Raw genomic sequence first — 12,039 nt, 5'->3', positions numbered from 1 at the left:
GCGGTCCTTCTCCTGTCCTCCTTTGCTCCCCTCTTTGTCCCACCCCCTTGTATCTTTTTTGTCTCCCTGTTCTGAGTCCTTAGTACTTGGAAGAGCAGGGTGGTATGAGTCAATTTCCACTGAGAGAGAAGGCAGGAGGCAGGAAAAGGAGGCCCAAAATGCTAGGTAGGATGCCTCACTTCAGTCACCATCTTGGGATGGGACTCTGGGCATTATTCTCTGGGTACCTCTCTTGTGCTCTTTGAATGCACCCACCACCATGGTACCTGAAGGCTGCAAAGAGCACAGTCCTGCCCCTCTGGCAGATGTGCTGCCAGCTGGGCTGGCTCTGCCGTGCTGCCTGGCCAGCTGGAGATGAGCATCGCAGAGGGCCAAATGGCTGCTCTACCGTGGTTAGCCGTGGTTAGCTGTGGTTAGCTGAAATCCAGGATGTTAGCTTGACTGTTTGCTGTGAATACCCCACACTATTTCACGATATGATTCTGTATTTGTACAGCACTAACCAGGTGCTTTTCAGATCCTTTTCTAGCTAAGTACTTTTACTAGTACTCCACAGTCGTGTCTTGCAGTTGCCACCTCTGCACATTTTCCACACATTTGCACAGAATTATTATGATCGCCTGTGCAAAAGTAACAGTAAGGTTGTGGATTCCTAGCAGTTTGTTATGCCAGTGATGTCAGGCTGCCAGATGCAATCTGAACATGTCTGTGTAGGGAACTCAGGGCTCCCAGGTCCTACCCTTTTTTCTGCAGGCAGCTCCAACCCTCATGTAATCAGAGATAAGTGACTTAGTTAAAAATGAATGGGGCAGCTGGCTAAATGCTCAACCAAACAAAATGATCAAAGAGACAGTGCCAGATGTTTTTCATTAGCTCTACATATGGAGGTACCAGGGAGAGCAGCAGGAGCACCAAACTAAAAGAAACCAGAGAAGCCAACTCTAGTTTCAACCATAACATGAGGAGCTGGCTATAAACACTACATTCCTCAGTTTGGCTCCCAGAGGACGTGCTGTAAGTATTTCTAAAATCTACGGGATAAGTGTGTCTACTATTGTCTGACTTATTTACATGCATCCTCCTGGTAAATATTTTATTAAGAATTATCATTCTTAGCATCTATAAAAATATACTTTAAAAATCATATTTTAGAAAGCTTCTATAAGTTGTAACAAGGGTTATTTTTTTACACAAAATTTATTTTTTTGCCCAGCTGATGCTAATGCTGTTTTCTCCTAGGCTACTGATTTGTGGGATTTTCTTTACCACATTTAGTACATTTTAAAATTTTAAATTCATAGCTTTGGAGTCCAAGTTACAGCAAAAGGCCCAAGTCACATCAAGATTTACTGTGGAAAAGGAGCCAGATTTTTATTTTTGTCTTCTGGGGAAGTTTATGATAGAGTGAGATAAACATCCAAAATAGTTAAGGTTGTTTATCCTGCCTTACCAAGAAGACATTCTTGACATCAATTGTATACAACTGAGCAGGGGAGCTGCTCAATCAGCACTGACAGAAATCCAACCCAGATCACCTGGCCTCGGGGCACACAGACCTTACTTCAGTGTGATAAAATCTGCTTCTATTGGGAAAACTGAACTGTTCACATAGCTCCTCCTGTCACAAGACAAATTTTGATTGTATTTCTTCCAGGGAATTATTTCAGGACACTTTACCTCACCTTGACATATATCTGTAGTATCTTGGGGCTTGCAAGGAGCAATGAATCCTGCAAAACAATCTGGTGTCATGCTTGTCCAGTGCAATGACTTGACTATCAGCTCCAAATCTGCAAGCCCTAGATTTGGAGAGCAGGGATCCTGGAAGTTGCCAGCAGGTAACTCAATCCACATGGTATTTTCAACCAATATAGAAAACAGTCCTGTTCTTTTCTGACTCTTTAGTGATGTCTGCCTGAAAGTCACCCCACTTAGGATGAGTAGAAGGAGGGAAACATGAATGCTGAATGCTGAATGAATGCAAGGAGACTGGGAAGGCACTTCTCTGAAACAACTGGAAGTATCAGACTTTCAGTTGACTGGGGAAGAAGGTAAGAAAGGGCTCTTGGCTGTGCTGATCAATAGTGCTGACATCTACTTTGTCCTTTACCTATGTAGGAAGCTCCCAGGGTTGGTAGTATATATGCTGCTCTTTGCATGATTATTGATTGAAAAGGCCACTCCAGGTATTAAAAGCTTAATGTGCACTTTAAAAGCTGCTCTCACCCCATTCTGCAAGAACAAACCCTATGAACGTGCTTTTTCTTTCCCCTAATTCTCATTTCATGCACACGTAAGTGACAGCCACTCATTGCAGTGAAAATGCTGTGATTTGCAGTGCAGTATGGGTTCTTTGCTGGTAGATGTGCTGGTAGCAAACAGAGGAACACACTAATTACCACACTGGAGTCAAGGAAAGCTGGAGCATGACTCACTTAGGAATGCTTTGTCTTCCCCTAATTGCATAATTACCTTAGAGAGCTCACTGGCCATTTGGCATAGAGGTCATGCCTGTTTCCTTTGAGCACAGGAATAACTCCTCCTAGCTACTCCTAACAGGATAAAAAGGGGATGTGTGAAAGACATATGGCCATGGCCCCACTTTTCCTCTGTATGATCCAGGAGCAGTACTTGTGCACAACTGCAAAGTCCTTCATTCTTGGAAATGAGGAAGTCAAAGTTGACCATTATGTAACATAAATCAGCACTGTTACCTTTGCACTGGGACAGGATCTGTATTGACAGGGATAGTGTGATAGTCTGGGTTCTTTGGTGCTGGTACTTCTGTTTTCTAATAAACAGGATTAAAAGGGAGTGATGGGGTTGCCACAAGAACAGGAATCTTTCCCACTATACTCATATGCCGTAGAGCTAGCCTGACTGCCAAGCAAACAAAACAGAGATGTGCTCAACATCTCATTCTCACAAGCAATTAAAAAAAAATTAAAAAAAAAAATTGGAGTACTATAAATGCTTATAAAATGCACATAAAAGCAGATGGCAAGCTAAGGAAAGAGACCTTAATATCCCATGAGAAAAATGGAAAATGAACTTGCTAGTTACATTAGCAGAACTAAAGGAAGCTTTGTCTGGAGAATTCTCCTGGAGCTCTAGGAAACTCAACAGTGCAGTTTTCAGCACTCACCCCAGCCCATGTATAGAACTGGTTAAGTTAGTTTGCAAGATGTAATAAATGGAGAAAGATGTAATTGAACTATATGGGTAACTGAAGCAAAGATATTTAAGTATCACTGTCTTTAGTCCCCCTGGTGAACTCTTGCTCTGGAGGGCGGGTGGAATCTGTGGTTCCTTTTCTTAACCACTTTATTGATGTTATACAACACTACATTTGGAAGCTAGAATTCTCCTTTGCAAACTGGTGATGGCATCACTATGCAGTCAAACTTTCACCCCACACTCCTCATTACTTTTATGAATTCTCCATCCTTCACTGCACACTGATGCACCCTCCATTCAAAGCAATTAAAGCAAATTTTCTCCTGTTCTCCTTACAGCCCACCAGCTACTATCCCCTAAGTTATGATGGGCTTCATACCCACTGGGCTTAGGAATGGAAATACTTGCAGCTGCTGTACTTGATGCTGACCCTGATGCTGGCATTGTGTTTTAGAAAAGCACACAGGATGCCAGCCTGGCTGGCCCTGTGAGAGTTGTGTGTGAATATGAATCCAAGGGGTCTGATGCATCTGTTAGTGTAACATTTTATGTACATAGGCTCTTCAGCTGTGTGTCTGGATTGTCAAGAGTGTTTAAGATTATGCACTTGTTTAGGGGCTCATGATGGTTACTTAAATCTTTCCTTCTTTTTTTATCAGTGTCTTTTTAAATGGTGGGAAGTGGTGCAGGTAAATGCTGGCTGAGGCTGCATTAGGTTCCACTTTTTGTGAGAAAACTCTGAGTAAGAGGTTTCAAAAGTGAAAGTTTTTGCAAGAGAAAACAGCTGGAAGACACCTCCAAGCCTGACTCTGGTTAGTGGAACTATTCTAATATAAAGAGTGCATCACTTAAAGCAAGCAAAATGTTATGAGGAGAAGAAGGAAAATGGAAGTATCTTGATTCCTAAGCTGAGAGAGAACTGGTCAGCAGTTTATCAAATCAAAGGCTAATATCCAAGGCAGATTCTATTCTCATGGATAAACATCTCAAGTACAGACTGCATTAGAGCTACATGTAACTTAAGCAGATGACTTCAGAGGAAATTCAGGTTCTGAGTCCCAACTGTTTTTGTTATCAAACAAGAAATGGGTCAGACCTCTGCTCTCTTCATGCTTTTTTGAATCATTTTCCTGAAGAGTTAAGGAGGTAAAATGCCATAGTGTGGGTAGATGCCCTAGGGATCAAGGAACACCAGACAGACTCTATAATAAAACCTCTTGCATTAGGATGGCGGCAGAGGAAACTATACAGAAAATGTAGTCCAGGAAAGAGTTCTTAGAAGATGAAGTAGGGATTAAACCAGAGACTATTTTACCATTTGCTAAAACACTCAGTGCATTTGCCTTCATGGGTTTTGCATTCCACAGGACTTCATGCTGGGTTAATAAAATCCCTCTCTCTTGAACAGGCTTTGGAAACTCAGACAGCCACTGACTGCCCATATGGCAGAACTGGGCTACTGCTATTAGACAGCTGTGTGAAAGTGAGGACAAGAAAGGGGAGACAGCACCAAAATCTTATGGATATGCAGACATAGAGAGAGACACATGGCTTTGCCTTGTAGCAGGAGCTTCCAAAATATGTTCCTCATCAAAATGACAGGATCCGCTTTAGTTTTTTTCTTTCAGGAACTGTAATTGGCAGTTCTGCTTTTTGTAGGTGATATGCATGTGATTTATGTGTGTGATTTAAACCCTCATACACGACAAGATTAAGTTTCAATTTAAAACAATCAGCACACCTACAAGAAAAACAGCAAAACACCACATCTCTGTTGCTCACAAACTTAAAGGGTGATTGAGTTAGTGCTCTTCCTAAGGAAAGAGCAAAAAGAAAAAACCACATGCCTCCCTGTAACCCAATGCCAAACCACTGCTCTCTGTTTTGAGTACCAAATGCCATTCTTACTGCGTCTAAAAGCCCAGACGCCGTTTCTTTTCTCAACTTGTAATTGTGTATTTTGGTAGTGCTTTCAAATAGCAGTTTACCAGAACAAAGGAGCTATCTTTATGAGACAGCCAAGGAAACACACAAAGAACAGGAAGATGCAGCTAATCTAAATAATGACATTGAAAACAAAATAGCTATTCGGCTATAAATAAACAATATGAAGTAAATATCATTATTTTTATTAGGAGAAGACACAGATTTAATTCATTGGGATAATGTAATCTGCTATTTCCTTCGACTTTAGTTCTTATTTTTCAGTCAAACCATAATGCAAGATTTCCTACTTTCTTCAACTTTTTACAGTATGAACTTTTATACTACTTCTTTTGGAGAAAATTGCAAAGCTCAGATATGTATGTTTAGGGGAAATATCAGATTTTTCTAAAACAGCAAAACTGCTCAAACCGCTTGTTTTTGAACTGTTCAAATACATGCCCTCTCACAAGGCAGGAAGGTAAACATACACGCGAGTGCATTAATTAAGACAATACTTCGTTTCCTGCAACAGAAAGGAATTTTCATATTTAGACTAAGTCTTTAAAGACGCATTCTCCCATTGTGTGTACGTGGGTGTGCAAAGCAAAGCAGCTACCTCGGTTTCACAGAGAAAGGCGCAAGGATTGGTTCTGACCTGGCGAGCGAACGGAGAAGGAATTAAATAATCCTCTAAACCAAAGCCAGCATAAACTTTCCGAGCGCCAAGCTCAGCCAGTCCCGCCACCTCACTGTTTGGCAGTACAGTCCTAAGCGACCTGAGCAGAAGCCCGATTCACGTGCCTGTTTTCTGCAGGGATTGTCTTGTTGAGTATCCTGGGCAGGAAACTGGTCGGATCTGTCGACGTACAAGATCTAAAATACTCACTCGAGTTTCCCTCCTCGCAACCAGCACCCCTGGGCTGAATCACTTCCCCGGCGCAGACCGGGAATGTGCGGGAGCGAAGCGCCCGGGGTGTCCGAGCCCTCGGGCTGACACACGGCCGGCACAACACGCGTCCCACACGGGCGGGACACCGGCGCACGGCTCCGCTCCGCGCCCCTCGGGCTTTACCTGCTGCCGGGCGAATGGCTGGGCGGGATATCCTGCACAAAGCTCTGCTCCATGCCCGGGATCCTGGCGGCCGGGCTGTGGGGATGGTAGGCTGTCAGCACCACGCTGCCCGAGTCCTTCATCTCCATGGTCACAGGCACATGCCGGCCCCGCTGCTGGCGGCACAAGCGGCCCGGCGGGAGGGCGGCGAGTGGCCCTGTCACCAGCACCGGGCCATGGCCTGGCTCGGCGGCAGCCGCTGCCGGCTGTCAGGAGAGTGTGGCACCGAGACACGGCTCCTCTCCCTGTCAGCCGAGCTGAATTAGCATATATTCAAAAACACCGCCCACAAAACAACCCACGGGGAAGTTACTACGTTCCTAGGAAACGAGAAACCTGAGATAAGTGTGCACCGAACACTTCCTCCCCGAACACTTCTTCCCCGAATAGTTCTCTACTTCCTTTTTTTTTTTTTTTTTTTTTTTTTTTTTTTTGGTTGTTGTTGTTTCCTTTTAACAGCAAATCCGTACTACTCCTCCTGCTCCCGAATTAGTCTTGTCTAAGTGAAACGCTCTGCTGGTTATCCCGAGGGGAGAGCGCTACTCAAACACAGGACATGGAGCAGGGCTGCAGAAACCGAGTGGGCTCTGCTCCCTTTGAATGGCCAAGCAGCAGGAGCTGCGATTTCCTACAAGCTGGGTCATTTCTGTGGCAGGGAACTGCACTTGCTGTCCCCTGAAAACAGATTAAACTTTCCTTTTGCCTGATATGGCTGTGTACATAATTAAAAGGCAATGGAAAATGAGTGAATTATTTTTGCAACAGTGTGTGGTAATCTGGAGCAATCCTGTAAATAAATACACACCAAGATGCTTGATATTTTTTCAAGAGTTAACTTGATCTCTGTATTTTAATTAAGTGCTTTTCACTCAAGAGGGGACAATCAAGAAAAATAATCAGGGTCCACTTCTGGAATAATACTCGGAGAAAACTCTATAGGACCAAGTGAGAAAGTTTACACATCCCTTTATTTTCCTCTCCCACTTCTTCAGTGTTTGGGTTTCTTTTTTTTTTTTTTTAAAGAAAAGTTTCTAATAAATGGCGGTTCCTGAAAACTACTGTCCTGCCTATGAAATCACATGAAGGATGTCCCTAATTTTACTCACTGGGCCACAGGTCTCTGAGCACCTTGTGAGCACAGATGTGAAAGGCCAGCCTCCCGCACCTTTGTCACAGCTGCCAGTGCATCCTGAGCGCAGGTTCTCTACAAAATGCTTGTTGGTCTCCTCTTCTACATCTCCCTTGAGTGCGGGTGCTCTCTCCAGCACTACTATGCAGTGCTACATTACACTGTCAGTCTCTCCAGCTGGTGAAGTAGCTCAGGTCTTGAACCATAAAATGATCTTTTCACCTCCACCTTCCCCCTGAACTGGGTATGCTGCCTGGAGGGACACTGTGGTTTCGGTCAAACACGTTGCTGCGACTCATGTAGGCAGTGCCCAAGATAATTTTACATTAACCTGCATGGGACACTGATAAAGGTATACTTGGCAGTACTTCTTGCCAGACTCACCCAGGAAGCATAAATATTTGAATGTACAGAGCCTCTAAGGCTGCTATGCTGTTAAGATATCCTGGATTAAATATTTTAAGGCCGGGTTGCCCAGGATAAAATCAGGGCTGCTTACACGGCAGCATGGAGGCCTTCTGGCAGGCTCTGTGTAGCCACGTACAGATGACAGAAATGAAGGAGAAGGCTCTGAGCTATCTCTGAAAGCACCACTTACTATCCACGACACTGGGACCATATGCCATGGTGCCACCAGTGGTGGCTGGGGTGAATGCAGTGACCAGTGTTCTGTGATTACTGGGGTATTCAGTCTTATCCTGGTTTGACATTTTCCTTCCTGGACAAGAAGGTGACAAATCCCCTTCTCTGATGAGGGGGAGTACATTGTTAATAGAAATTTATATTTGGCACAAACGCAAACAGATATTTTGAATAATAATCAGCCAAAATGTATATGTCAAACAGGATTTGAGAGCAAAAAATTGATAAATATATGTTATAAAATGTTTGCTGACACCCTTTAAGGATGTTCTTCACAATTTGCTTCAAGAAATTAAACACCTGAAAAAGCATACATAGTGGAAGGAACCAAACACCATCAAAAAGGGAGTGGGTGTCCTTTAGATCAGGGTGCTGACAAAATACTGGCTTAACTCCAGGAAAGCCTTTTTTCCCTCCTTTCTATCATAACACTAGTGTTTTTGCAGTACCATCAGCCCAAAGGTGATGATTATGTGCTTTAAGCTATGTGTAGACAAAGCCCACAGTAGAAATGCAATATATTTTTAGTATTATTTTGATTTTCTTTTCCATAATAAAAACCCTCAAACACCAAAATTACTTAGAAAGTATACAGATACCATCTCAATAGAAAAATACATATAAATAAAGGAGGCCCACACTTATTAAATGGGATTTTGTCTGTAAGAAAAATAAACATGGAAGATTTTATTTGGAGATTTATAAAGTGCTGGTGCACAAACTGGAGGCTTGTATGGAAATGGCAGACTATTTGGCACAAATACAAGTAGATATTTTGAAAACTAATCAGCCAAAAGACATATATCAAGCCAGGAGCTAAAAATGTTTATATGCCTAATGGCTCTTGGGGTTAGACATCTGCATATTGTTGAAACCCCCAAAATATGCTGAATCAACTAGACATAGACATCAGCCTTTAAACAGAGTTTTGGCTGGGCTACTGATACTGCCATAAGAAAAGTGTACAAGACAACATGAGCTGGACTCCTCTTCAGTTTTATCTGTGCAGTTCTGTTCCCAATGGAGAAGTTATTGTCCTGGTTTATAAAGAAGCAAGTAGGAAAATATTTTAATCAAACATGTTTGTGTTTCTGCAAGATTTTCTTGAATAGTAGATTGCAAAGTACTCAGGACTGTGAGAGTTTTTTCAGAGTATAGTATAGTAGATCTTTCTAGACTTTTCAAATACTATGAAAATACCACTTCAGGGAGAAAAAAATATGGTGAGGATGCTTTTGGTGGCAAGCAGTAAAGTGAAGGTGCAGCAAGAGAAGAGTCTGTGGGGAGTCTGTGGCCCAGGATTCCATGAGCAGATGTCTTGGATTTTGTACTCAAGGGGCTTGTGCTTTCAAATTTTGTGTTGTGCTTGCGTTAAGGGGAGTGCACTTTCACACATTTGGCAAAATAATTAATAAAAATATGTATAAGGATTAGTGGAACTGGACTTGGAGAACTAGGAGTGAGAAATCTTTACTGACCTGTTGCTTCAGAAATATGTTTGTGGCTGTATACTTGTATGATCAAGAGTTCAGCTCCTCTGTCGAAGAATATCTGTGAGAGCCATATACAAGAAATATAAACACACAGAAAGTCACTAGTTCAAGTTTACTGTAATGAAAAAGAAACTGTCATTGTTATTAATACCAATTTTTTATTTACATTGAATTAATTAATAACCATTTTGGTGGCAAGATGACGGGCAACCTTTACATAGCACATTTAATGTCTGTTGCTTGGAAAGGAACTATAATATTTTCAAACAGAGTTTAAGCAGCCTTTTCTGGTCAAGTTCAAGAGGGTGTTGTTACTTAAAGGAATGGGATTTGTCAGCTAAGGGTTCTTGTCCTGATATGGTGGGAGCATTCACCATTATATTTTAAGAGTAGACCCACAGAGTCCTGGAAAGTGGAAGATTCCCTGTTGAATTACAAATCATACAAAAATCTCTGCGTATTGAATTTCATTACTCATTTCCAGCTTAAATTACTCAGGACAAAGTTAGAATAAAAATTAGCAAAACTCTGAAGTTAATTTTGGATCAGTTTAATTTCAGCTTGGGTTAGATTAAGTTTTCTAAGGAAGCTGTGTAAAGCCTAGCATTTTTCACTGATTAAATCAAGGGAAAATGAGTAGAGTAATGCATAGAAAAATGTCATCCCAGCACTGTGTCTAAATTTCTGCATCCCTCTTGCAATAAATTTTGTATCTGTCTGTGTGAAAGTAACCAGAACCAGAACCTCTGTATTTTTCTTTTTTTTTTGTTGGGGGAGGGTATATCTTACTTCTCTCTAATTTTTCATACGAGTGAAACTATATTTGAGGGGTGGGGTGCAGAAAGCCTCATCACACAAAGAGTTGGTGTCAGCAAAAAGCTCCTGGACAGTCTGAGAACAAGCAGTGACACAACATTGCGTAAAAGCCAGGGGCAGGGGTGGGTGCATCCTCTATTGGTCAGTACCAATTCACATGAAATAAGTGAAGAGAGTCTGAGAAGAAGCTGACTTTGTGTCAGGAGAATTTTCACTGTGTCTTGAAGTCTATTTCTGTTCAGATAATTTTATGTGTCATGAAGGACAGTTTTTAATCTTGGTTTAGCCTCTGAACCTTATATTCTGGTGATGCTGGAAGGATTAGAGTCCTTTTTTCTACTATAAAGGGGAGGTGTTTGTATGCCATGTTGTGGGCATCTGGGAATGTGAAGGCATGGGTGAGACCCACTGCTTTTATAACACTGAAAAAGTCATAAATCAAAAAATAAAAAAAAAAAAAAGAGAAAAAAGCTGTTTTCTGCTTTGTCTTTTCCAACTGTGAACAGAAACAACAGAGAAAACTGTTACTTGTCCTTTAAAAGCATGTTAATTAACAAGGCTATTTAAGCAAAGAGAATAGAAATTGGGTATTGTGGCAACTGGTGGTTTTGCAAAGGTTTGTAATTAAAGTATGAAACAAAACATTCATCTCTGTTAAATATAGCCTTACATTTTTCAGTTCCAGACTCAATTTAAATATATATCACATTTGGGTGAATTTTAACATGGTCCTTTTTTTAAATTGATTTACTGTGGATTCTTTTACCCTAAAAAAGACACTAAAGCATGGAAAAAAATTCTTTAGGCAACTTTGTGTAGTTTCTTGCTTAACAATGACCCTCATTTATTTTCTAGGAGCTGTAAAGTTGTTTCTCTTTAGCCCAGATGAAACTACCCATATATTATTCCCATGTTAGTTATGTTCAGAAAAGGAAACTTCCTTAATCTCTCTGCCATAATAGGGCTTTCTGGAGGTTTACTTTGAGAAAAAGCTCATATCCTTTCATTCATCCACGGAGGCTTATACTCCTTCATGACATGTTGATCTAACCACTTCATCTGGGACAGCTGACATCCACAGCTGAATGCTGTGGTCTGTATTTTTTTGTTCTGAGGCAGTAAGTTAAAATTACATGAAGGAGTGGTAACGTGGTTAAGTTAAGAAAAGTTGCACTGGGAGAGGCTGGTTGCTTCTTTGAAATGTTCCTCTGAGCACAAGCTGAAAATGGGAATTGGTTTCTGCAGCATGGAAGGGGAAAAGTGGTCATGGATAAATAGCAGTGAGCATTTTCAGCACGTGTCTATGTCCTGATACCTCTGAAAGAGCAGAATTGTGTTACATATTTGAATTTGATACATGGAAACTGAGTCCTCATATTCAGATGATACCTATTTATACATATTTATAGATGACACATCATACAAACAGGTTAGTAATGAAAAATGAAATAGGAAGATAGTTTTTTTGTATAAAAGGCCAACCAAAGATTTACAATTTTATTATTTCAAAAAGCACTGTTTTTCAGGGGACAGTCAAACTCATAAGAAGCTGTGTGTACATGTATTTATGTATTTGTTAAGGACATGTGTGTATAGTCACATTACACTTCCCCACCCTCCAACTTTAAACCCTGTTTTAACATTTAAGAAAGGCATTCTTTTTCTTTTTTTTAAGGCTACAAATGACAAATGCAATTTCTGAATTTAGTAATAATTTGTGAATCTACCTTTGCCCTTATGGCAGC

The 12,039-nt window shown here is 41.2% G+C and overlaps 1 protein-coding gene across 2 annotated transcripts in view; it reads right to left on the bottom strand.

Moving 5' to 3' along the window:
* ARHGAP28 (Rho GTPase activating protein 28) overlaps positions 1 to 7,876 on the bottom strand; it is a 77,700-nt gene extending 69,824 nt beyond the window's left edge. The window contains exon 1 of one of the 2 annotated variants that reach the window (XM_063396217.1): positions 6,176 to 7,876. In XM_063396217.1, the coding sequence (XP_063252287.1) occupies positions 6,176 to 6,303 (128 nt within the window). In that variant the 5' untranslated portion in view covers positions 6,304 to 7,876. The remainder of the gene's footprint in view (positions 1 to 6,175) is intronic. The other variant, XM_063396207.1, reaches the window with a different exon arrangement.
* Between the last annotated feature and the right edge of the window lie 4,163 nt (positions 7,877 to 12,039).

This window comes from Prinia subflava, chromosome 1 (assembly GCF_021018805.1).
Source record: "Prinia subflava isolate CZ2003 ecotype Zambia chromosome 1, Cam_Psub_1.2, whole genome shotgun sequence".
In the NCBI taxonomy this organism is placed as follows: domain Eukaryota; kingdom Metazoa; phylum Chordata; class Aves; order Passeriformes; family Cisticolidae; genus Prinia; species Prinia subflava.
This window is presented reverse-complemented; position numbering and strand designations above follow the sequence as displayed.